General features: G+C 47.9%; 1 protein-coding gene across 1 annotated transcript in view; it reads left to right on the forward strand.

Annotated features, from left to right (window-relative positions):
• Window positions 1–26,951, forward strand: part of LOC132085190 (uncharacterized) — a 54,756-nt gene that overhangs the window by 13,179 nt on the left and 14,626 nt on the right. The window contains 3 exon segments of the mRNA XM_059490559.1: window positions 3,362–3,648; window positions 16,905–16,991; window positions 20,149–20,264. Of these exon segments, the coding sequence (XP_059346542.1) occupies window positions 3,362–3,648; window positions 16,905–16,991; window positions 20,149–20,264 (490 nt within the window).

Below are 26,951 nucleotides of genomic sequence, written 5' to 3' on the forward strand. Positions count from 1 at the left end.
TCCAGCCCTGGAGAAAAGCAGGAATAAATGCTGGAGAGTAAAAGCATCCTGGAATGGAAGCAGATTTTAATTTCACTCTGGAGCAAGGCTGCTCGAATCCAGACCAGGGGGGAGTGGGAGAGGAAATGAGGGTGTTCAAAGCAGCATTCCCTCTGCACTCAGATTCTCACAGTTATGTATTGATTGCAGCAAGACTGGCACCGTGTCCTTGCTCCCACTGTCACCAGTACTCTACCCGAGCTCCCTTCATTAACACATCTGCCAGCACAGCTCCTGCTGGCAGCCAGGCAGCCTCTTGCAATGCCACTTGCCCTCCACGACTGGTGGGGCTGGGGAGGGTGTGGTAAAAGTGCCAGGGTCTCCAAGAAGTGCTGGGAATGGGGGTAACCCATTGCAGGAGCCTCCCAACCTCTTTCCTGGCTGGCAGGGAGCAAACAGCTCCAGCCACCCACCAGCTCCCAGGGCTGCAGCTTTTATTCCCCATCACAGCTGGTCTGAGGAAATTGCTGCACGGTTTGTGTGGATTGCTCCCCTGCAGAGCCAGACGGGGCAGTTATTGATATGTGCTTTCCCTGACAAAAACAGGCCGTTTATGGACTCCCATTTTCCTTAAATCACTTCCTGAACCCCTTTGCCTTCACTGCAGCTTTCAGGCGGGCAGGATGTGTCACCAGCCCCTGGATCCAGGAAAATTATCACTGTTCAAAAGCACTTTCTTTGCCACAATTCACCACTTTACCAATGGGGACGTTTGCCCTGTCGCTCTTGCCTGGTTCCCTGAGGTGTCCGACAAGGTGAGCACCATCACCTGCCTAAGCCAGCCTGGCTCAATAAGGCCTGGAAGTTTTGGGGGGAAGCAGAAGGACATCCCAGCTTTGTGGGTGAGTGTTATCCTACAAATAGCCTGACCAGGCACACTGACCTTGCCAGAAGCAATTTCAGCCCATTTGATGTAATCAGTTCTGGACATTTCTCAGGACAGGAGGTCCTGTTGTGGCAGGACAAGGGGGAATGGCTTTAAACAGAAGTAGGGTGGATTTAAATTAGATATAAGAAAGAAGTTTCTTTACAATGAGGATGGTGAGGCACTACCACAGGTTACCCAGAGAGGTGGTAGATGCCCCATCCCTGGGAGCATTCAAGGTCAGGTGGGATGGTTGAGTTCTGAGCAATCTGATCTGGTTGATGATGTCCTTGCTCATTGCAGGGGGGTTGGACTAGATGACCTTTAAAGGTCCCTTCCAACCCAAACTACTCCCTGATTCTATTATTAACCTGCAATGCTTTTAAAAGCCTGAACACTTCATACAAATAAATCACCTTAATAACCAGTGACTGCAAGACAGCCAGCCGAGAACATTTTGTTTTGGTAAACAGGTTATTGATTGTATATCTTGTATATCTTGTATGTCCTTGGGATGAACTTGACTCCTTGACAGCAGCAGGAGCCCAACAAAACAGGTTCTCCATAACTCCAAAATGGTGGATGGCCTTTGTCTGGAGCCAGCAGCACATCAGCTTTAGGGAGGCAATAAAGCAGCACTGATTTAGCATTGGCAGGGATTTCCCCTCCCTAAAACGCTGCCTTTTCTTTGTTTGCACAGCTGACCCAAGCTGCACAGTGTGAACATGGGCTTCAAGAGGCAAAGTCCATCTCCATGGCATGGATTTGCCAGGAATAAAATCTTTGTCCATGCTGCCCTGTGCTGATGATGGAGCTGTTGGCACAAAAGTAGGTCCAAGCAGCTCGTGCCCTTTGTAGCAGCATCTTCAAACCAGTGCTTGATTTCCAGGGCTTTATGCCGCTGTAATACTTTTAACCAAGGGATGCTCAGCCAGAAAAGACAAGAAGAGTAAAACATTCTCTCCAAGCACTCCTCATCACTCCAATATAAATAGATCTGTTTCCCCTGTGCACAGCCTCTGGCCGTGGTCGAGCCCAGAGATGCACAGAAGAAATATTTTCTCTATTGATAGAACAATTCCTACTGCAAAGAATTTCCTACATGAATTTAGTTCTGTTGGCAATTGTCCTCCCCAAAGCAAACAAGTTTTATTGGAGAACCAGGCAAGGAGCTCCAAAAGCAGGTGCCAGTAATTTGTTTGGGGCATATAAGCAAAAGCCCCTGTACCCACACCAGGCAATGAGCTTTAATTAGTCTCCATCTCATCTCTGACAGGTTATTTTAATCAAGCACATCCTAACCAAGGCACGGAGAGCATGTTCACTACGGATAATGAGGAGTAAGGCACAAGACAGAAGGGTAAAGCACAAGGAAGCATCATCAGCACCACAGCTCCTGCAGCCCCCTCAGCTCCCAGCCCCTCAAACACACAGCACCCAGGCACACAGAAACCATGGCCATGGCAGCATGATGCCAATTCCAAGATAATATAGTTTGGGAAGAGAAAGAACAGCTTTTAAACTATCCCAGAGACCAGAGATATACCTTATGCTAAAAAACAGAAAGCCTCAAAGGATTGTGAATGAAAAATACTTTAAAACCCTTATGTCCCAGGAGATAGGTTCAAATGAAATGCAATTGAAAAAAGCAGAAAATCGGGAATTTTAGTGTCTTCAATAAATAGGCTGTGAGGAAATCAGCTACATTGCAAAGGACCAAAACATGCCAAAACTGAGCTCACAGATGTTGCAAAAGCAGGGGAAAACGTCAAGGAGGAAGACAAAACTTAGGGGGCAAGATATGAGGGACATGGCACGGACTCTTCAGAAAACAACCAAAAAAAGAAAAAAATCTTTCCCAAAGTCAAAGCTATCAAATGGCATGGCATGCCATCAAGGGCAGGAACATGCACCAAAGATTCCTCTATTGGTCCCCATTGAAATCGCAAGATTCCTTTTCCCTTCCGAAAAGAAAAGGAAATTTCCTTTCGGGAAGGGAAAAGGAATCTTGTGAATCCCAAAAGAAAGGCTTACAAACACTCTGGAAAGGAGATAGGTTCAAATGAAATGCAATTGAAAAAAGCAGAAAATCGGGAATTTTAGAGTCTTCAAAAAATAGGCTGTGAGGAAATCAGCTGCAATGCAAAGGACCAAAACATGCCAAAACTAAGCTCACAGATGTTGCAAAAGCAGGGGAAAAGGTCAAGGAGGAAGACAAAACTTGGAGGGGAAGATATGAGAGACTTGGCATGGATACTTAAAAAATAAAAAACAATAAAAAAAGAAAAAAATCATTCCCAAAGTCAAAGCCTACAGTCTGGGATTTTCCCCATGAACAAATTCAGAACCCAGCTGAGGTGGGGAAATATCTGAAAGAGAAGTACCAGGATGAGCCTAAGGAGACGAAGGTCATTGCAGTGAGCTGGGCCCTGGCGTATGCTTATCTCACTCTGTTAGATACTGTCGGGCAGCAGACAGAGGCAGGGGGGCAGAGAGATAAATCAGCAACTCTCCCGGTGACTCAGGCTGCAGCTAACACTCCAGGCTCAAAGCCAGCAGCCAAACCAGATAGTGAGACTAAGCCAGCAGCTAAATCCATGGCTGTTGCTACCAGTACTAGAACTGGGAAATGCACCGACAAGACCAATCAACCAGTGGATGATGATGATGATGATGATGATGATGATGGAGGAGAAGGAACCTCAATGCCTCCTAACATAAAATCAGGAGTCAAAGCAGCAGTTGTAAGATCAGATGAAAATATTGAGTCCTTTACCCTGAAGGACCTTCGTGGCCTAAGGAAGGATAACACCCGACAACCTGATGAATCCATAATTAGTTGGCTGGTCCATCTCTGGGATGCTGCAGGTGAGGCTACAATTCTGGATGGCACTGAAGCCAGGCATTTGGGATCCCTGTCACAGGATCCTGTCATCGACCAAGAAATGATGAGGGGGGCTAATCCACACAGCCTCTGGGCACGGGTCTTGGACAGTGTTGCACGAAGATACCTGTGTGCAGATGATCTCTATATGCAACAAACTCAGTGGAAGACCATAGAGCAAGGGATCCAACGCCTGAGAGAAATGGCAGTGGCAGAGATTATCTTCTCAGATGATGTAACAACTAGGAACCCACACTTAGTACCATGCACGTCTGTGATGTGGCGAAAACTTGTACGACTTGGGCCACATGAATATGCTTCTGCCTTACCCATCATGAAGAAGGATGAGAGGGGTGAGACTGTGCTTGACATGGCAAGGAAGCTCCGAGCATATGCAGATGCTGTACATGGTCCGACACATGCCAGAATCACAGCGGTAGAAACACGTCTGCAGAACTTAGAGGATAAGCTAGAGGAGAACCATAAGAAGCTTAGAGAGGAGATTAAAGAAGACCTTCTCCAAATTTCAGCAGTACAGATCGGAGGTTCTGGTATTCAAGGCAGACATTTCCCAGATGGTGAGAGAAGGTACACCCCCGAGCTGAGCTGTGGTTCTACCTGTGTGATTGTGGGGAAAACATGAGAAGGTGGGATAGGAAACCTACTGCTGTTCTGGCACAACGGGTGCGTGAACTTAAGGAAGCCACCAGGAGGAAAGCAGCTCCAGTTGCCTGTAGCCAAACCACCAGGTATGATGATGATGACATGTCTGATCCCCTCGAAGGAACATCCAAAATATATACCCAGGGAAAGAAGGATAACCAGGCTTAGAGGGGCCCTCTCTCTAGCCAGGTAGAGGCTGAGGAAAACCATGTTTTCTGGTCTGTGTGGATTCGTTGGCCTGGCACATCAGAGCCACAAGAGTACAAAGCTTTGGTTGATACTGGTGCACAATGCACATTAATCCCATCAAGACATGTGGGGACAGAGTCTGTTTCTATTGCTGGTGTGACAGGGGGATCCCAGGATTTCACTTTGGTGGAAGCTGATGTGAGCCTAACGGGAAATGAGTGGAAGAAGCATTCTATTGTGACTGGCCCAGAGGCCCCATGTATTTTGGGCATAGACTACCTTTGAAGTGGGTATTTCAAAGACCCAAAAGGACTCAGATGGGCATTTGGAATAGCTGCTCTAGAGACAGAGGGCATCCAGCAATTGAACACCTTGCCTGGGTTATCTGAGGTTATCTGCAGTAGGATGCCTGACTGGAGAAGAGCAACGAGTACCAATTGCCACCTCAACAGTGCATCGACGACAGTATAGAACCACTCGAGATGCTGTTATCCCCATCCATAAGATGATCCGAGAGCTGGAGAGCCAAGGGGTGGTCAGCAAGACCCACTCACCCTTCAACAGCCCCATTTGGCCTGTGCGAAAATCTGAAGGAGAATGGAGATTGACTGTGGACTACCGTGCATTGAATGAAGTGACTCCACCACTGAGTGCTGCCGTACCTGACATATTAGAGCTCCAGTACGAGCTTGAGTCCAAGGCAGCAAAGTGGTATGCCACTATAGACATTGCCAATGCATTTTTCTCCATTCCTCTGGCAGCAGAATGCAGGCCTCAGTTTGCTTTCACATGGAGGGGAGTGCAGTACACATGGAACCGACTGCCCCAGGTGGGGAAGCACAGCCCCACCATCTGCCATGGACTGATCCAGACTGCACTAGAAAGGGGAGAGGCTCCAGAACATCTGCAGTATATTGATGACATCATTGTGTGGGGGAACACGGCTGCGGAAGTGTTTGAGAAAGGGAAGGAAATCATCCAGATCCTCCTGGAAACTGGTTTCACCATTAAATAGAGCAAAGTAAAGGGACCAGCTCATGAGATTCAGTTCCTGGGAGTGAAGTGGCAAGATGGACAGCGTCAGATTCCCACAGATGTCATCAACAAGATCACAGGAATGTCTCCACCCACCAATAAGAAAGAGACACAAGCTTTCTTGGGTGCAATAGGTTTTTAGAGGATGCATATTCCTGAGTACAGTCAGATCGTGAGCCCTCTTTACCTGGTCACCCGCAAGAAGAACAATTTCCACTGGGGCCCTGAGCAGCAACAAGCCTTTGTCCAGATCAAGCGGGAGATTGCTCATGCAGTATCCCTTGGCCCGGTCAGGACAGGACCAGAGGTAAAGAACATGCTCTACTCTGCAGCTGGGAACCATGGCTTGTCCTGCAGCCTTTGGAAGAAGGTGCCTGGGGAGACACGGGGTCGACCACTGGGATTTTGGAGTCAAAGCTACAGAGGGTCTGAAGCCAACTACACTCCAACAGAGAAAGAAATCTTGGCTGCCTATGAAGGAGTCCAGGCTGCCTCAGAGGTAACAGGCACTGAAGCAGAACTCCTCCTGGCACCCCGACTACCGGTGCTGGGGTGGATGTTCAAAGGCAAGGTTCCTTCCACTCACCATGCCACCAGTGCTACATGGAGCAAGTGGATTGCTCTCATCACTCAGCGTGCCCGTATAGGTAAACTGAATCGCCCTGGGATTTTGGAGGTAATTACAAATTGGCCTGAAGGTGAGAATTTTGGTGTCACAGATGAAGAGGAACAAGAACCAGTGACACGGGCTGAAGAGGCTCCTCCCTATAACCAACTGCCCCCAGAGGAAACACGCTACGCTCTTTTCACTGACGGTTCCTGTCTCATCGTAGAGATGAACCGGAAGTGGAAAGCAGCCGTATGGAGCCCCACACGACAGATGGCAGAGGCCACTGAAGGAGAAGGTGGATCAAGCCAACTTGCTGAACTCAAAGCTGTTCAACTGGCCCTAGACATTGCGGAGATAGAGAAGTGGCCAAAGCTCTACCTCTACACTGATTCATGGATGGTAGCCAGTGCTCTGTGGGGATGGCTGGAGAGCTTGAAAAAGGCTAACTGGCAACGTAGAGGAAAACCAATTTGGGCTGCTGAAGAGTGGAAAGACATTGCTACCCGGGTAGGGAGCCTACCTGTGAAAGTCCGCCATGTAGATGCCCATGTACCCAAGAGTAGGGCTAATGAGGAGCACCAAATCAATGAGCAGGTAGACCAAGCTGCAAAGATAGGGGTGTCCAAAATAGACCTAGACTGGGAACATAAGGGAGAGTTATTCCTAGCTAGATGGGCCCATGATGCCTCAGGCCATCAGGGCAGAGATGCCACCTATAAGTGGGCATGAGACCGAGGGGTGGATCTAACCATGGACAGTATTTCTCACGTCATGCATGACTGTGAGAGGTGTGCTGCCATCAAGCAGGACAAGCAAGTGAAGCCCCTGTGGTATGGTGGGCGGTGGTCCAAGTACAAGTATGGGGAGGCCTGGCAGATTGACTGCATCACACTGCCCCAGACACGCCAGGGCAAGCGCTACGTGCTGACCATGGTGGAGGCCACCACTGGATGGTTGGAAACTGTAGATTTCATGTTTTTCTTTTCGCTGCTGATTTATGTCCGGCTGATTTATGTCCGGAGAGAGATCCGGGAGGCCGCTTGTAGATTTTCGGCGTTTCTCTTTTCTCTTTGCTTGGCTGTTTAGGCTTATAAGGTTTTCTGTGAGCTGTTTAGGCTGTTTAGGTCCAGGGACGCCACTTGTAAGGTTTTCTGGCTGTTTAGGTGGCCTGGAAAGGCCCAGGGATGGCCTTGAACAGCCGACGCTTCAAAGGACGAGGAGAGACTTCTGATCTTGTCTCGGTCTTGGTGTTTATTAATTGTTTATCTAAAAGATTTTCTTTCAGCCCGACAGAGGTCTGCACAGCAAGTCAGCCATGGGCACACACTGCGAGCCCCCGGGGCGGTCACTTATCTTTATACCTGAAGTTATGTGTACAATATTTATCATTTTTCCCCAATATCTTCTACCCTTATTAACCTGTGCACTTCTAGTAACAACCAATCCCCAAGTGCCACCACCACCACAGAAGATGGAGGCCAAGAAGAAGAAGAAGAAGAACAGGACACGCCCCAATTCCTCCATCTTACTTCTTTAGACCCCCCTGTACCAAAATCCTAAACCCTGTGTTTTACACTTTAACTAACTTATCCCTTCACCATTCACCCAGTGAATTCCTCCCAGTCCTCATACAGGTCTCATCTCCTGTGTAGGATCAAAATCCTGCCACCAGACACTTCTGGCAACATTCCAGGATTCCCGAGCCCCCCAAGGGTGGTCTCGGCCTCTCTGCACCTCCATCCTGAGGTGCTGAGATCCCACAGGAAACCTACCCTGTGTCTCATGCTACAGCCCGGAACACCATCCTGGGCCTGGAAAAGCAAGTTCTGTGGAGACATGGCACCCCTGAGAGGACTGAGTCTGACAACGGGACCATTTCAAGAACAGCCTTATCAACACCTGGGCTAGGGAACAAGGCATTGAGTGGGTGTACCATATCCCCTACCATGCACCAGCTGCAGGCAAAGTGGAGAGGTACAATGGACTACTAAAAACCCAGGTGAAAGCTTTGGGTGGGGGATCTTTCAAAAATTGGGAGCAGCATTTAGCAAAGGCCACCTGGTTAGTTAACACCCGAGGTTCCACCAACCGAGCAGGTCCTGCCCAGTCTGAGTCCCTGAATATAATAGAAGGAGACAAAGTCCCAGTGGTACATATCAGAGGTTTGTTAGGGAAAACTGTGCGGATCAATTCTGCCTCGAGTACAGACAAACACATTCGTGGGGTTGTCTTTGCTCAGGGACCAGGTTGCACGTGGTGGATAATGCAAAGAGATGGAACAACACGATATGTACCTCAGGGAGATCTGATTGTGGGGTAAGAATGATATGCAAAATCACTGTTCATTGGATGTTACTGCCATTGTCTGTACATTAAACCATACAGACATGACATAGAAGGAAATGTGTAAGTGTCAAAGGTCTGAGCAAGTGATAGATGGAACTTTAAGTGAGTAAAGTGAAAAGGGGGAATCCTGCAGCTCTGTAATATAGGGCCTGGATTCAGTCATCCAGTGTGGGGATGTGATGACGGCATGATGGGTATTGATTGTAAATTTTGGGGGAACAGATGGAAATTTTGTATGAATAATGCATGATGTGTTGTAGTATGTTGATGATATGGGGATAAGAGGTGGAATGTCCTGGGGTGACGTTATGATGCTTGTATCCCCATTCATCTGTTCTGTGCCTTTAAGACTGTCTCTGAAGAGTGAAAGTTTTGTTTGGGTTTCTCTTATCAGGGACACAGGGACAGGCAGTACATAGGGCTGTTTTTGCTTTTTGCCTTTGGCTTTTCTGCTTTGCTTGCTGTCTCTCTGCTCTCGCTTTTGCTTGCTTTTGCTCCTGCTTATTAGCTAGTTCCAGCTAAACGGTCCAAATTCCTTCCTGGACTGTTTCTCCTCTCCTTTTTCTTCGACCATCTCGAACCTGCTCCGGACTGGGACCTGGAAACACCGAGGGTTTGCACCGTTTGGCTGCAGCAGCTGCCCCAGCACCGGAGGGACTGAGAACAGAGCAACCACCCCCGAAAGAAACTTTCTGATTTTGTCATCTTTCTCAGAGCGGTGTCAATCCGGTATTGTTCATTTTGTGTGCTGGGGGGTGCTGTGCCTGTTCAATAAGCAGGTTCTTTCCACTTCTCTCCGAGGAATTTTTCCCAAACCAGTTGGGGGGAGGGGCCGTGTGGGTTTGCTTTATGGAGGGGTCCCTTTGGAGGTTCTCTACCAAATTCGCCCTAAACCAGGACAACAAGGCTTCTCCTTCTAGCAAACAAACAAACAAATAAACAAACAAAATATGAAAGTGTTACCTACTAAAGTGTCTAAAACACTTGGATGCAGTGAAGGGATGTTTGGCAGGGAAACAGCCCTCGTGCTGAGCATTGGCTCTATGGATCCAAGGCAGGGATCTATGGAAGTCTGCCTGAAGGTCCCTCATGAGCCCCCATTGTCCAGGCTAAAGCTCCCTCAGCCCCTCCTCCCTGGCCTTGTGCTGCACCCCTTGCCCAGCTCCCCTGTCCCTCTGTGCCCACGCTGCAGCCCCTCCATGACTTTCAGCTTCCCAGGGCCCACAGCTGCACATAGCACTCCAGCTGTGGCCGCAGCGCTGCCCAGCACAGGGCCACGCTCCCTGCCCTGCTCCTGCTGCCCTACTGCTGCTGGCACAGCCACCGTGCCCTTGGCCTTCTTGGCCCCCTGGCCCCACGCTGCCTCATCTCCAGCTGCTCACGGCCGCCAGCCCTGCATCCTTTGGGCCCACGCAGCTCTGCAGCCACAAAGGTGCCCATTGCACTTCAGATACTGCAGGCACCATTGCAAGATGGCCTTCCTGTTCTACCACCTCATGTTCCAAATAGATATCATAAAGTTTGATAGGAATAGGATTCTAAGTCCCTCTCTTTAAATTAAAATGATCTAATTCAACTGTACAGGAAATTGCTCTTAATTAAATTTTCCCTATCTGCTGTCTGCAAGCATCGTTCTCTTTTCAAAACTAGGTTTTTAGTTCTTCAAACTCTGAGAAGGAAATTTAAAAATATCTATCGCTGCCTTTATTACTTTTGTTTCAGGCATGAATATGGTTTTTCTTTCGGCCTTCCTAGCTGGCCCTCTTCAGTCTACTGCTACTGGCCAAGCTCACATCTTCCTCTACAATTCTTAAACACCAGGAACATGAAATGTTCCTTTCTCACTCACCTCAGGATCTTCAGCGCTGCTGAATACACGCTTCAGGTGTCCTGTAGTGGGAAGGGAAAATGAACCAGATGCTGTCAGAAAACTGCCTGGGCTGCTGAATCCCACAGAACAAGTCAACCCAAACAGAGACGATTTCCTGTTTCACAACATCCCTCCAGGAGACACATCTCATTCACACAGCCAGCAAGAGATCAGGACAATATTCATGGTTGTGCCAACACTTTGGCCTGTTTAGCTAGTAAATGAATACAAATATGATCAAGAAAATGCAAATTGTTCTTCAACACTCAATGCTCCTGTTCTACCAAACACATAAAACAGCTTCTGAAATCCTCTCCTTCAGGTACTCTTTTTTTTTTTCCCCAATCAGTTACATGCACTAATTCTCATTAACTTGCAGGAAATAGTTGCCCAGAAAAGCTTCCCAAAATTCCCCTCAGCTGTGACAGTTCTATTGTGGAAGAGCACAGCAGCACCTCTAGGGTTCAGGAGCAGACACTCACTGCTTTAGAGTTTGCATTTTCTTTCAAAGGGAATAACTATTTTGGCACACAGTAAAACGTTATTAAGTTAGACAGTCAAATCCTTTCATGACAAAATTTAAAAAGAAAATAAGCTTTCTCTGAATCCTGGGAACAACTGAAGAGTTTTTAGAAGGCCTTCCAAGAAACTCTGCCAGTCTACATTTTCAAAGGTGTCTTGCTTCTCCCAGCAACATGAGGAAATGACAGACTCTGCTGCCACAGACTCTCCCGTGCAGGGAACGGAAGCCCTGCAGGTTCCCCTGCAAATGCTGCCCCTGTGGCTACAGACACCCCCTTTTAGCTGGATCTCTTGACAGGAGCTTTAGCAAACCACTGGCATCCTAATGCTCTTTCTCTTTCAAAATCAGAAACTCAGCCACCAAGAAAGAGCAGGAAGACATACAAAAGCCAGGTTAGGATACACCCTAACCTAAGTAGAATGGAAATCTCTACTTTCATGCAAAATGTGTAATGTAATACACAGAAATAGAAATGCCATAGGCAGCAAATGCTGCTTTAGCCAGATGATGAAACATTGTAACAGTGTTGTATGAGTTTTTCCTAAACTAGGAAAAACAAGGCTCTTGTCAATGGGCAGCTACCCACTGACAAAGGCGCCAGCCAGGAAAGTTCTCCTGATGTGAGCAAGGCCTAGGGCTGCTCTGACACTCAGGCCTTCCGTGCACCAAGGCAGCCTTCTGATGCCACTACGACGAGGTGGCAACCATGCCCTGACATCACAAAGCAAACGCTCCATGCTGGTCTGTGAATTTATGCACAGCAATAATCAACCTTCCCTACAGAAAACACAAAAGAGCCTGGGAAGTTCTTCTCTGTCACAAAGCAGCACAAATTGCCTTCATGGGCCAAACCCTGTTTTTCAGGGATCCAAGAGGAACTCCAAGGGCGCCCCAAGCACCTACAGCCTGTACCCCAACTGAGCACTCAGATGGGACCCAAGCAAAGGAAACCAGAACAAGACAATGGCCCACAGCATTGCACATGCGAGAAATGACTCTCACTTTTAAAATTGTAAACGTTTAGTAAACCTTAACAAAGGACTGAATAAGGAAAAATTGCAGCATTGGGAGTCTCTGTGATTAGCAGCCATGTGCTCATCTACAAAAACGATGCTCTGCCTTTTATACCCTTAGCTCCTCTAAAAGTTTTGCCAGTCAACTCTTTCTCTGCTGTCCATTGGTGGAGATTACTTTCCTGCATCCCGACTGGAGGTCAGGTGTTGTTACACCCTGCCTGCTGGTCACAAGCCAGCCTTCCCCAAATGCCCTGATTACCAAGGCTGTTACAAGGGGACGGGAAAGAGGACTATGGGAGGATATATTACAATACCATCACTACTCATTTGAACATCCACATAACATCTGTTCCTTAATTGTCAGACCCAACCATTGCATTACTTGTCCAGAACACACAGAGCCAGGAGAGAAGCCACTGTTGGCATCACAGCTGAAATGTTTCTTAACAAATCTCCCCACATATTTGCACCTTTATTGGACATGCCCAGGGCTCCGGTGCGTGTACATCTCTGCCTCTCTTCCCCTTTGGCAGCAGTCGAACTGGCAGCATCTGCCCGCCAGCAGCAGCTGCTCCCAGCTGGGAACGCCACTGGCGGTGCTGATTTCCAGAGGCTTCTGTGTGCCAGGGGAAGCCAAGGCAGGAGCGGGTTGAACGGCGCTGGCGCTGCTGCTGCTCTGTGCCAGAGAGCCCCGGCTGGGCAGGGCACGGTGCCCACTGCGCTGCGGGCTCCTTCTCCTGCCACAGCTGGGCACACCTGGCAGCAAGGCATGACAACCTGTGGGCAAGCCTGTGGAGAAATGGCTACATGACAGAGGTCACGCAGACATTCGCTTGTTAGCCGACCAGGAGCTGGGAAAGTGCCGAACACAGCTAGTTTGAGTTTTTGCACCTGCAAGATAGCGTGTCCTTGGGCCTAGCTGGGTATGATAACAAGTAGACAGAGAGACGTGGGAAATAGAGAATGTAGGCCCTTAAGGAATGAGGAAGAGTTGACGGTATAGTTTAACCAATAGATCGCTTGCCTAACAGAATATTCATAAGCTTATTACTTGCTGTATTAGTGTCTGATGATATCTTCAATAAACGGAACTTGCTGTTGACTCATATTGAGCCCTGAGTTTTCCCAGCACCCGACAAATGGCTCATGCCCAACAAAGGCCTCATTCTGCAACACAAGCCAAGGGGTGTCTGAGGCTGCACTTCTCTGCACACACCCAGCACACCTGCAGCACAGAATTTTAACCCTCAAACAGGTAAACCAAAGGGAAACAGCTGGAAAAGATTTCATTTCAACCATTCTTTATGCTTCAATAGGAATGACCAAAATGAAATTTACCAAGCAGGGCCTGATCCACCCTGCCAGCTCAATGTGAGAAAAAAGGCATTACTTTATTTCACTGCTGGGTGCATGGGAATCACTTCCCTGAATCATGCACACCCATGTGTTAGTATCCATGGAACTAAGACATTACTTTCATTACTTTTATTCATTACTTTGCTCAAACTCACAGGCTAAACATTCTCACAAAGTATCTGACATGTTTAAATCCCTTCCCCAAAATTACTGACATTTAGAGTAGGGGTCTCTTGAGGGTCTCTGCTGGCCATGTGGTGAACATCCCATTCCTCAAATTCTCCTTCCATGGTTAAGAGCCTTCTTCTCCTTGAATGCATTGCAGCTACCTCCTCAGTAGGCCCACTGTCTTTATTCTCAAGGCTAAGACATCCACTTGCACACATTAACCACTGCTGTGAGGGAAGGTACGACTAAGCACTGCCTGTTAAAGCTTAACAAATTCACAATTTGTTGCAGGTCAAAACTTCCCCAGCATGTCTCGTTCCTTCTCTGGGAATCAAACACAATCATTTTGTGATCCCTGAGCCCAAGGCCGCCTCCAGCCCTCCTGTCACCCAGCAGCCCTTCTCTCCTCACAAACAGCAGGCCCAGCAGTGCCTTCCCTCACTGGCTCAGTCCCCAGCTGTGTCAGGAGTTCTCTGTCACACACTCCAGGACCATCCTGGGCTGTTTGCTCTCCGCTGCACTCTGTTGCCAGCAGACATCCCCACCCTGTTCCATGCCCCGTGCAGAACCCTGCACCTGCTGTCCATGGGCACCTGGAAGGGGAGGCGCTCACGGCAGAGATGCACCAGCTGCCCTGGGCAGGAACCAAAACCCTCTGGGGCACAGCTGCTGGGCTGGGTCTGGCACAGCTCTGCACGCCCCACTCCTCACGGGCTCTGGGCTGGAAATGCAATTGCACTTTCTGCCTCATGGAGAAATACCAGGGCTGCACAAACAACGGCCAGCAGGCCACATCCCAAAGGCACTGCAGCATGGAGCTGAGAAGGAAGAAGACCCTTCCCCAATTCCTAACCATAGCAAAACCACCATCATTGGGACTTTTAATCTTCTGAATGTAGAGTTGATTCACAGGGTGACAAGGGAATCTTCCAATGGAGTTGAAGTTTGGTAGAGTATTTTTTCTGAGTCCTACTCAGACTGTTGATTTGAAAATTTATTTCAAAATTTTTTTTAAAAGGCTGTGCAGTCATATGGTTTTGTTCTCATACCAAAATGGCTAGATGAAATGTACTGGCATTTTAATTACATCCAAACTGATTAGTCTGTAAAAGCTTTCATGCAGAATAGCCACTAAACAAGAAATGAAAATCTGTGGACTGTTGACTTTGCAAATTTCTACTAAACTTATCAGACAATGAGGCATTTTTAGTTAGACCATAGAGCAAATTAATTCCTATGGATAACTTGATTTGGATAAACCTGTTGATTTCAAATTAAAACTGCCAGCACATACTAAGTGGAAATCTGAATACTCACTTCTATGAGCTCTGAATTATTTGATAGTCATTGTTCGCCATATTAACAAAAACTAACATTCTGGCTAATTTTTTTACTTACAGCCAGCTCTTCAACACTCTTTGTAACATCAGAAAGAGAGTTTGTAGCAATGTGAACCATGGGTTGGTGGAGCATTGCAGAAGGCTCCTATGCCAGCACTAAATGTTCTCATTTACCATGGCATCCCTTCTTGCCTTTAATTCCAAGCTACAGCTCAGTTCCTGCAGTACAGATTCACACGTGTAGTCTGTATCTGCAGCTGGTTCTTACTTCCCTGTCCAGGAAAAAAATCATGCTTGGATCTCAAATCAAAATAAAACGAGGAGAGAGTCAGGTTCTGTATAGGTATAGCAAAAACTAAGAGATTTTTTTGCAAACATGTTGAAAAGCAGTTTGTACCTGCTGCAAAAACGGCAGATTAAAAACTTGCACCCTAACTTGCAAGCTGAGGTTTGCCTGTTCTTTCTGAACTGTTTTCTTCAGGCCAGACACTGGATCTAATCAGTAAGAAAATCAAAACGACAGAAGTACTTTGGAGAATATTGTAAATTATTCTGTCATGATGCTTTTTGCCTGAAAGTTCTGGCCATCATCCGATTGGAGTAATTAGAGGAGATTGAAGCCATCACACTGTGCCTGTGCACACAATTTCTTCCCAGGAGTAATCCATGAAGCAACACTGACAAATCCACGCCAGCAGCTGCTGCCACACAGCCATGAAGCAGAGAATATGTATTTCTGCTACACTTGGAAAGCTGAAGATGCCTCTGCTGAGCTAATTTTAGTGACTGCTCACCACAGATGAGACCTTGTGGTCAGTCGCCAGCAAGTCAGGGCAGTTCATATTCTGCCTAAATGAAGTGAGTCTAGCAATACATAGACCATGGAGCCTGAGGAAAGCCAGCAGCTGTGGGAGATTTAATTTGTTTCCATATCTTTCTTTTTACTAATTTATTGCAGCCAATTAGTTAAAGAATGGAAACTTTCGGCACACCATTGGCTGGAAGGTTGGTCAATCTTCCATTCATGACTCCCCTGAAAGCATCACCCCACTGTTTTTATCAGTAGCTCTTCCATCATCATGGCTCACACAGCATTTCCTGCAGCTCTTCCTGGAGTCAGGGAAAGGCACCAGGAGAAGGGGGAGAAAGCTGTGTGCAGAGGCTGTGTCAGCTGAAGAGACATTTGTTTCCTCTGATTTGGCTGAATGGCTGCAGGAACCTTGCTGGCACTGCTGGCGGGGTGGCCTTTTGCAGGGCTGGCAGAGTTTGGGGCCCAGGATCCCTGCTCTCGGTGGGACACCAGGGTGAGCAGCCCCTGTCCCAGGCAGGAGCAGAGGTTCTGTGGCTCTGCCCTGGGCACAGGGACCTGCCACTGCCATGAGCTCCTGCCGCGGCTCCTCTGGGGCAGCTCCTGCTCTGCAGTGATGATGGGCGCAGCTGGGGGTGGCTGCAATGGAGGGGGGCTTCCAGTGGGCTCTGCTGGTCTGCCACACTGAGCCAGCAGAGCTTCTGGAAGGAGCCTCCTCTTGTGAGCTGCTGGAGCTGGAGCTGGCACTGGCCACAGAGCCGCTGTGCTCATCCCTGACAGGCCCAGAGCACAGCAGCCTCTGGGCCTCCTTGCTGCACCATGGCAGTGAGGAGGCCATGGACCAGAGGTTCAGTATGTGTGACTCAGCTTCCTGATAAACTGTGCTAAGAAAACCCTGCATCCCTCCTGCCAGATCTAAGACACTCCAAGAAATCTGTTGGCACACTGGGAACTCAGAATTGTATGCATTTTGAACAATTGTCTTATGAGTGCTTTTGATTGTTCTTGTCATTTTGTGTTGATGCAGTTGATCCTTCAGAGAAGCTTTCCTAATAATATAAAACATAGGGAATTGTGGAGACCCTGGTGGGGCATTCCCTGTTCTAGGGAGACACAAGAAGCTTCCCTCAAAAAGCTGTTAGACCCCATTGGCTCCTTCCCCTGTTCCTGTGTCTGTTCCTGTGTTCCTGAGCCACACCTTCCCTATTCCCTGATCGACCCCCTCATCTTTGTACTGCCCCGAGATCAGGGTCAGCCCCCAGGCCCCTGTGGAGACAAAGTGAGACCCTCTGTGTGTGGGTGCTGGGAGCTGAACATCTCCCTGCACAGCTGAATAAAACATCTGTGGAGATGATGCAAAGGTCCTTTTTGCTTCTTTACCCTGGACTATGCTAGCAGCAATTCAGACTGCTCCAGAGGAGAAGCTGCAGTACTGGCACCAAGATTTTGGCAACTTGACCACAGGCAGAGAGGGTGTGCAGGATGCTGCTCTATGGATTCCTTAACCAGCCATCTCTGGTGCTGGCATATTCCCTCCAGCTTCTGCTGCAGCCAGGGCCACCTTTGGTCCAGCAGATGACATTGTTATTTGAAAAATTCGGCCCACACCTTGGGCAGGAGGCCATGCACAGGCTCTGGTCCTGCAGCCCCCTGCTCAGCTGGGGACAGTGCTCCCTGTGGGGAAGATGGAGCAGCCATCACAGGGTCTGGGGGCTGCTTTCAGCAAGGTGGCCAGGCTCTCTCCCTGCTGGACTCTAGCAATTGTTTGGGGGAGCTGATGGCACATTGTATGTAATCCTGTTCATCCTACTCAGAAAGCCTGACAGCTTCTATCATTCTTCTGCAGAGTTGGCATGCTGGATTTCTCTTTTCCCACTGCAGGATGCAGCCCAGGCAGAATTGGGCAGAGAAAAATTCACATCCTTCTTAGTGACCTGGCAGATGGGGCAGCTCCATTCTGTCCCCATGGCCATGTCTGTCTGTCACAGTAAGAGGCAAGAGCTGAGGACCATGAGCTGCTCTCATTGGCAATCTTGCTTGGCCAGAGCCCAAGCTCCAGCCAGAGTGGTCCAGGTTCTGTCAATGCCCAACTAGAAGCAGAAAGGGATGTTGTATCCCAATCCATTCCTTGGTGAAGGAGCTCCATAGCAGTCTCAAGAGGCACCTCAGATACTCAACAGTCCAGGCAGTAACTATGGGCAGGACACAGATGGCAGTTCATGGCTGGGAGAGCATTTGTAGACATATCCAAGGACAAATTTCCCAGGAACTCTGTTGCCTTCTATATCAAGGCAGGCGACCTGGTTCTGAGGTACAGCTCGACAGCCCACTCTCCAGGGCCGTTCGGGCCAATGACATACGCAGACACCAATGTGGTGGACGGTCAAAAGGTGTTTATTACTTCTTCTCATGGGGTCTTACAGTCTTGGGGGTCTCTACGTCAAAAAAGGGGTTTGTCCTTCTTACCTATGGTTAGTAGGGAATGGAAAAGTACTGGGTAAGGAGTGGAAAGTTACTGGCTTCAGTGGGGCAACATTCCTACTGTTAGTGGGGCCACATTCCTATGTTAATTTCTTATCTATGAGTAACAGAGGGTCTTATCTACAGGGAACAGAGGGTCCTGGCTTTCCGTGACATCGCGACTATCTTCCGCAGCGCCTCTTCCCTAGCTACCACAGAACTCTCCACAGCTCTGGGATCTGCCCATCAGCTCTGTCAGAAGCTTCAGCAGAACAATCAAAGTCCTAAAAAGCAGCTTCCAGACACTTTTCCTACCATCCTGCCTGAGTAGCCGGGTTGCTTGCTGCAAAACACTCTTTTTCTCCTCTTCCCCAAAGCCCTGTGGACACTTGCGGGCAAAATAAAAAGCTCCTGGCCCTCTGTTTGATGTGATAATACAGTTTTTATATTTCCATGCTGGGATGAAAGAAAGCTGTGCACTTGGCCTTCCTGCAGGCTGAGGTGGTCCCAGCAGACATCCTGCTGCTTTTTTGGGGAATATGTGAGGGGAAGGGAGGGGGTGACAGAGAGGTCGATATCATAGAGTGGAAACTCAGCTCCAGAGTGGCAGTGCAGACTCTCCTTGCTGAATGCCTGCTGGGGCTGACAAAGAAGGAAAATGCCCCAATAACAGCCCAGTGGCACTGTGTTTCAGGGACAGGTACAGGGAGGTGACAACAAACAGCAGCATGGCCCGGTCTCACAGCTCCTAGGAAGCAGTGACAGAGGGGCCTGACCTCATGTGCCAGAGATTTCAGAAAGGCTGTCCTCTTAAATGGCCACTCTAAAACCCCTCTCTTTGCCTCTTGGGTTTGTGAATGCTTTTGACAGCCACAGCATCCTGGGGCAACGCGTTCCACGATTTCATTAAGCACTCCTTGAAAAGCACCTCCCATTGTTCATCTGAGCTGCCAGCCTGGTCATTTCAGAGGGTGCTGCCTTGGTGGAGAGAAAAATCAATCTTCTGCCTTTCAGGGAGCTGAAGGAGAAGGGACTCTTCACCATCCAACACCTGGCTGGGTCCCATTCAGAGCTCCTGCTTTGTAGACTTGGTGAGGTTTGCTTGGCAGTTACCAGCGAGGTGAGAACATTGTTCTGAATTGTCCCCTATACTTCATACACGGTGTGTAGAGTAGGTATGTGCTTGTTCATCTCTATGTGTGCTCAGGGTCTGCCTTCATTTCTGGTTTTAGACCTGATATTTCTAATGTCTGTCAGCTATCTGTAGGATCTGTGGGTACATGCAGTTGTATTTACTGGCAGGTCGGGTATCTGACACTCATCTTTGAGTGTGGTACCTTTATAATGCAATGTGTAAATGCAGAAACTGAGACACTAATGATGTTATTTGCCAGAGTCCCAGTTTCTACCCAAGCTGTAATTCAACACTGCAAATTATTCTGTAGACCTGAGCCTGTGTTTTCTGTTTCCTGGCTGAGTGCTTCAGCTGCTGGTGTTGCTTTTTGGAACAGGAGCACCTGACTCTTTTACCTTTATGACTTTTGCCTTCATGATTTGAAAGCAGCTCTTGCTTTAATTTTCTAGTAAAAGGGCCTAAAATCAAAGCTGTGGACATTTTAGAAGGGTTAAGTAGAACACTTAATGAAATTTTTATTTTAGCCCGGCAGTGAGCAGGTCTGAAGCCAGAAATTGGTGCCAGAGTAAGTGCCTTTCTGTGCTTGTGCTCTCCTGCTCTTCCTGTACTTTTATGTTTCTCTGGACACAGTGGGATGTGTTGTCTTTTCCTGGGACTTCTGTTGAAGGCAACTGGTTTTCTTTCCAAGGTGATTCTTATGTTTCCCCTCATGGCTTCCCAGGTGACCAACCTCCGTTCCAAGGTGTCCTGCTCTGCCATTGTCACTCTGAGAGAGCTCTCTGTGACCCTGAAGAAGGACAGGGACTCTGAGGTGGATGAGGTTGCTCGGGTCCTTCTCCAGATGGTGTCCAGCTCCCTAGAATTTGTTCAGAAAGCAGCCAGTCAGACCCTGGGGATCCTGGTGGAGAATGTGACTCCTGCACGAGCAATGACTGCTCTCCTGGACATGGGAGTCAAGTAGGTTCTTCTTCTTTTAGTGATATTCTTCACCTTTGTGTGTGTGGGAGGGAGAAGGGATGAGACAGAGAATGGGAATGGTGGGAGGGAAGCATCCTGTATCCTGCATCTTCTATGAACTCAGTGACTTGATTCTCCAACCAACCTCACTTCTGTCCTCTTATCACCTATCTCTGCCCTCCTGCAGCCCATCAGTTCTCAGAATCACAGAAGTGTAGAATATGGGGAGCTGGAAGGGGCCCATCAGGACCATGGAGTCCAGCTCCTGGCCTTGCCCAGAACAGCCCAAGGGTCACACCAAGTGCCTGAGATTGCTGTCCAAATGCTCCTTCAGCCCTGTCAGGCTTGGTGCTGTGACCACTGCCCTGGGGAGCCTGTTCCAGTGCCCAGCCACCCTCTGGGTGAAAAACACTTTTTCCTGATGTCCAGACTAAAGCTCCTCTGACTCAGCTTCCTGCTGCTCCCTGGAGTTCTCCCAGTCTGTCAGATTTTCCTAGATGTGGTGATCAGTGGGGAAGTGAAAGTGCCTGCAAAGGCCAAGGATAGAGCCTTGTGCTTTTGTGGGCAGAGGGGCAATTGCAATTGCAGCTGTGAGCAGTGTTTGGTATTTCACAGTGCTAACCACAGAGGCCCTGGGAAAACCATGTCTCCTCATGATGCCACTAACTTGGGAAATGAGGAGGGTCCTTGCTGGGGCGTGGAACACATGGGGGACAGTCTGCTGGGTGTGGCACAGCCTGCACAGCAGGTGCAGCTCCTGCCAAAGGAGTCTTGTATGACTGTCCTGGCTTAGAGCTCTACTTTCTATGCAAACTGATGTTTCATGTTAGCCTTGAGATGATGAATCACTTTACAGGCACCTCCACAGGCTGACAGCCATGGGACAGTTGGAGCAAATGCTGCCTTAAATGTTGGTGCTGGGCCTGATAGTTCCCAAGAGACACTCTCTAGAACAGGGCAGCCTGGCTAAACTGCCTGCCACCCTTTCCTCAGCTTTGCAATAGAGTAAAACATTCAGATGAATCCATTGCCAAGCCCCACAGAAGAAACAGGTTGCATTGCTGGATATTCTGCAACTTCACAGCCCACCACGTGTTTTCCCTGCATTTGTTGTTTTCCAAAGGTCTGCAGATTTGGGGATAAATGGGTGGAAAGAGCCTCAGCCCTGCTGTAGCTCTGTGTACTGGGTGCCCTCTGATGGGTCAGCATCAATTGTTCTTAATTTCTAAATTATTCATCTGTCATCTATTTCTTTAATCTTTCTCCTAGTAAATACTGTGAAAGAAACTGAGTATCAGACAGTTCAGGGAGACTGAATTCCTCCCTCTTCCGTGCAGGCAGGCCTAGTGTGCAATGCTACCTTTGTGTTTAGCTGAGGACAGAGCCTTGTGCAGGTGTCTGAAGGCGCAGGGAGAGCCCGGGCTCCTTCCCCCAGCAAGGGCAGGGAGCAGCTCTGGCCAAGGCCGGCGCTGCCGCTGCTCCTTGTCCCTGTGCCCAGGGTTTGCTCTCTCCTCCCCAGCAGCCGCCCCGCCCCGGTGCGCGAGTGCGCGGCCCAACTCCTCCTGTCCCTGGTGGAGAGAATTGGAGTCACCCAGCTCGCAGGCACCCCCAGGGCTGAGAGGCTGCCACACGTGGCAGGGAAGCTTGCTCAGGACTGCCACAAGGACACAAGTAATGATCTTCATTTCACCTCCCAAAACAGGAAAACCATTTTGTGTCTGGCTGTAAAGGTGAAACCACACAAGAGTGGAAACTAAAGAGAATATGAAGTTACCTCACGGTGTGAATAAGGGTCACAGAATCATGGAATATGCTGAGTTGGAAGGGCCCATCAGGGTCATCGAGTCCATCTCCTGGCCATGTGCAGTGACCCCAAGAGTCACTCCATGTGCTTGAGAGCATTGTCCAAACTCTTCTTGAGCTCTGTCAGCCTTGGCACTGTGACCACTGCTCTGGGTTGCCTGGGCAAATGGCTGTGCTGGGAAACCTGAGGTTGGCCAGCAAAAAGGAGCATTGCCACCTTTTTCCGGTGGCTTGAAGGATTCTTTACTGAGATCAAAAGAGCTCAGATCAGCCAGTCCAACACTTTTGTTTGGCCTTAGGTGCACAACACAAAGCCAAAATGTTGGCTAATGTTCATCGCTGAAGGATCCCAAACATTCATTTCTCATTAACTTCAGACTTGCCTAGAAATATTTCAGGGGTCTTTAGCCAACATATTCAGTCTTTCTAAACTTGTTCTGAAGATTTCTAGAACGCTGTTATCTGTGGCTCAGTGAGCTCCACATTTTTTCTTGAAGAAAACTGTGGTTTCCTAGTGGCAAAATCAACCCAAACCACCAAAATTCCCTTCCTTTGGTGATTAAATTCCCATGAATAGCTGCCAAGAACACCAGAGCATCTAGCTGCCCCTCTGCATACCCATAGTATAGAACAATCAATAGGATGCATGAGGTGTTTTGTCCTGGCTTCCCTGCCAGTTAAAGAAAGGCAAATTATTGTGCAATGCCAGCAAGACACTGCTAATAGGCTCTGACCACAAAGCAGATGTGTTTTGCTTGTTTCCTGGGATCCTTTGATGCCACAGAAGCACACCCCCAGTTTCAGAGTGAAATGGTATTTTTCTGTTGCCCCACATTCTCCTCTTGCCTTTTGTGTTCAGCTGACAGCACTGTGCAGTGTCAAGTGAGGTAAATCTCCCTCTTTGCTGAGTAGGCAATGCCTTCTTATGCAGGGATTGCACCTGATGAGTTTAAGGTATCAGCCTCTTCTGTTAACACTCTTCCTTTGTTTGTTCACTTTTCTTTTGTTTTTTTCCTTCTTTCATTCCTTCCTTCCTTAGGCATTATGGACAGGAGATGCTGAAGATGTTGCTCAGTCATCAACAATTTAAAATGCTTTTGGAACAATCTCTTTCTCCCCTGTGACCTGGAAGGTATCCTGACAAGAATTAAGAAAAAGTAAGTGCTTGGCAGGAGAAATGTCTCCTTTGTGCAAGTATTGCCACTGTTAATATGAGATCAAACATACCCAATCTATCTTTAGCTCATTCCTCTTCTGCTGAATCATTTTGCTCCTGGGAATGAGCTGTTAATCCTCAGCCTGTTCATCTGCAGACCACAAAGAAACTGAAATTATTAGGGGAAAAGTGGGGTTTTGAATATTTTCAAAATCAGTCACAAAGATGAAAGGGAAAGAGGAGAAAATGGGTATACATTTAAGCATAAGCCCCCACCATGCTCTCCCTACTCTGCCCCCTGTAAAGCATTTAAGTGAGAATTGTGCTTCTGAAGGTAACAGAGTCTTTGCAGAGGACACTGCAAGTAGTAGTGCCAAGAAAATTCCCAAATTTACAAAAGATGTCCAGGTCAATCCTAGTTACTACAATTACTTTCTGTCTTTTGGGAATACTGCCCTGGTGTCAAGCCCTGTGGAGCTGGAAGAAGCTTGGTGAATTCAGCAGCATCCAGTGGAAAATCCTTTGTTTGTTTGATGGGAGGATTTTATATTTTTTATTGACAATACAGAAGGGAGTCTGCCTTTGTGCAGGCACAGGGAGAGTGAGTGTTGAACCAAATCAACTTCCAAGACAATGGGCCAACCCCCAAAGAGTCCGATTTGTTCTGCTGCTTCCTTCACAAACACTCGTTGCCTGCCAGTTTGCATTATTCCCATTTATGCTCAAGACTAAGGAATTTGGGATTTTAGACTGCTGATCAGTGTGGCAGCACCCATAACCTGCCTTGGGCTCTTGAAAAAAAAGGGTTGGCATCACTGAATCTCTGGTCTGTTTCCATTTGTAAGTTAGGAAATGTTTCCCTAAGCCTTGGTAGCAGTGATCCTGGTTCTAAATTGTGTTTTCAACGGGGAATTTCCTGTTTTATATTCTAAAGATTGATGGGGTTTCTCTGTGTCTTTGTAGGGGATGGAAAACCAGAAGGCTGAAGCCCATCTGTCAAGGAGCCGGTGAAGGAGAGGAACGATGGCTCAAAGGAGCCCCAGGCCACATTGTCTGCTGGCAAACGGTACTGAGCACTTTTGTCAGATGTGACAAAGCACATGACAAGCTTTGCATGCCTCTTCTTCAGGAAAAACTGTCTGGCAGAGATGACCAGTGCCACAGATTGTTTCCTTTCCCTACAAATGCTCTAGGATAAAAAATGTCTACTTGTGCATTGTGCTGAACACAACTTCTCTGGAGGGGTTTCCACAAAAATGGAGAGACAAACAGACACCCACTGGTGGCAGCTCAGACGATCCAGTGCAGTGGCAAGGGCAGTGTTGTGGAGGCTGGGAGAGAGCCAAGTTTCTGCTGCATGACTTGGGACAAGTAAATTCAAACAGGGCTTTTTTTTTTCATCTGAGTGGAGTCGTTTTCAGATGGGTGTTTTGATGAGAAATCTCAGTCTGGAAGCAAGATGCCGTTCCACAAAGATGCAGTTCTCATCTGTGTGGTTTGGCCTGGTGGAATCATGGTTTCCTTACCCTCAAACAGTGCCAAGTTTGCGTAGTAAGGAGCAAGGCAATTCCTGAACAACTTCAGTCAACAGGTGTCTCAATCTGGACTTTTTGCCTTGATATTCCTGTCCTTCATGTAATCTGCTTGATGGACAGCATGTTTGGTTTATTTCCCCCTGTGCTGCAATCAGCATTTAAAACAGGAATTTGCTCCTTGCTGTCTCTTCATGGCAGCTGCAGAGCTGCTTGTACCTGTTCTCCTCTGATAGCAGAGGGGATTTATTTAGCTCTGTCCTGCTCAGCAGTGGCAGGAAAGTGACCACATGCCTCAGTAGTACAGCTGGCATCTTCCTGTGCTCATGGAAGAGACAGGTTGATCAGGAGAATTGTTCCCAGTGGGGTTGTTAAGCTGTGCATCTGGTCTCCAGGGAAGCAAATGAAATGTGAGCATAGTTCTGGGATGTCTGGCTTCTGTTTTTATCTCTGTTACTGATTTTCTGAATCCTTCAAATATGGCCCTGTTCATCTGTTCAGATGCATCTGAGCTACTTTTCCAGATTGTCATGCCTGGTGATAGAGACACTTCTCCAGAGTGATGAGTTCCGTTTTTCTAAGACACACACGTCCCATATGAGGAGGCATTTAAACTTGGCAGTAGTGTCTCTCTTTCTGCACAAAGCAAAGTGACCTGTGTGCCCTGGCAGCCATCTGAAGATAGATCAGATGCATCTCATCCTTGGTTTTCCTGAGTGAGCAATGGTGAGAATGTCACTGGCAGATTGTCTCCTGTAATGATTGTCATGAGGTCCATGTTGTTCTTCAGAGCCCCATGACTTTGCAGCTTGAAATCACATAATTAGGAAAGCTGCTCAAGATGTTTTGCTCAAAATTAACTGAAGGTATTGTCTGTGGCTGCAGCTGTCTCCATAGAGAGCAGCAGGCACAATTTTCCCAGGCATTGTCCTGGGGAAGGCTGTGAGAAGATCAGAGAAAAGAATGAGAAACAATTCTTATCCTCACTTGCTGCACCTGTTGTTGTGAACACGTGGAATGTGTTATGGAGATTTGTTTACCAAAGGGTAATTTCTTAATTGGACACTGGTGATGGTGTTTTGGATTCAATTGCCCAATCGGGTCTGTCTGTATCAGACTGTCTGTAAGGGCGATGAGTTTCAGTATAGTATAGTATAGTATAGTACAGTATAGTATAGTATAGTATAGTATAGTACAGTATAATAAATTGATTGATCAGCCTTCTGGAATCATGGAGTCAATGCTAATTATTTCCACTATGGGGATGCCATGCTATGATAATTATCACCACCAGGTCCTCATTTGGTTTTATTTTTCAGGCTGAAATCTCCCTCTGATGGACACCTCCTACCCCGTGCAAAAGCCCAGGTCGCATCACCTCCAGCTGTGGAAGAAACAGAGCTGCTCCAGAAGCTTTACCATCTCCTGGAAGCCAAGGGGTTTCAGGCACGGATGGAAGGAGTCGAACTCCTCCTAGACCTGTGCAAAACCAGCCCCCAGCTAATCTCCACTAACATTGCCCAAGTATGTAGGGTATCTTTGCTGCTCCTTTCCTTTAGCTCCTTTCCTCAGCCTGTAGCAGCAAAGTTAATTCAGTGTGTCTTGGCACTCTGTCCTGGCTGTTTGTGACACGCTGGTCCCTCTTACCCAGACAAAAGTAATTCAGGTCCAGGCTTCAGGACAAGTTATTTCAGTCCAGCTGTATTTGTCTGACAGGTGCCTATTGATGCTGTTCATCAGATGATGGCAGAATTTTCTGCTGCTGTAACTGCTGCTCTCTCCTACTCCCAGTTGGGCGAAGTGAAGGGAATCCAGCCCCTGAAAGCATGGCAATTGTTCTCTAGACCAAAAATGGGTTTGCACAGGGAAGAGAAGTATCAGGCTGGGTTGGTTTAAACCCAGTTGTTTTATTTAAGGATACTTCTATATACTCCATCTTGTCTTACACAGGCACAGCTCTGGCTACTCATTTCCACCCTTGTTCCTATTCCTCTTGGTAAAGACAGTGCTCACCCTTCTTGGTGGATCTTTTTTTCTCTTTGGAAAAGGAGGAAAACAGCTAAGGACTCATCTCTGCCTTCTCCTCCCAGTAGCTGCTTTTTCCCTTTTTCCAGGGAAAGGTGCCTGATAATGTGGCTGTCAAGGGACTGAACCTGCTCTAATGAGAGCTGTACAGCACATTACATTTCAGAAGTC

This window comes from Ammospiza nelsoni, chromosome 29 (genome assembly GCF_027579445.1).
Source record: "Ammospiza nelsoni isolate bAmmNel1 chromosome 29, bAmmNel1.pri, whole genome shotgun sequence".
Lineage (NCBI taxonomy): Eukaryota > Metazoa > Chordata > Aves > Passeriformes > Passerellidae > Ammospiza > Ammospiza nelsoni.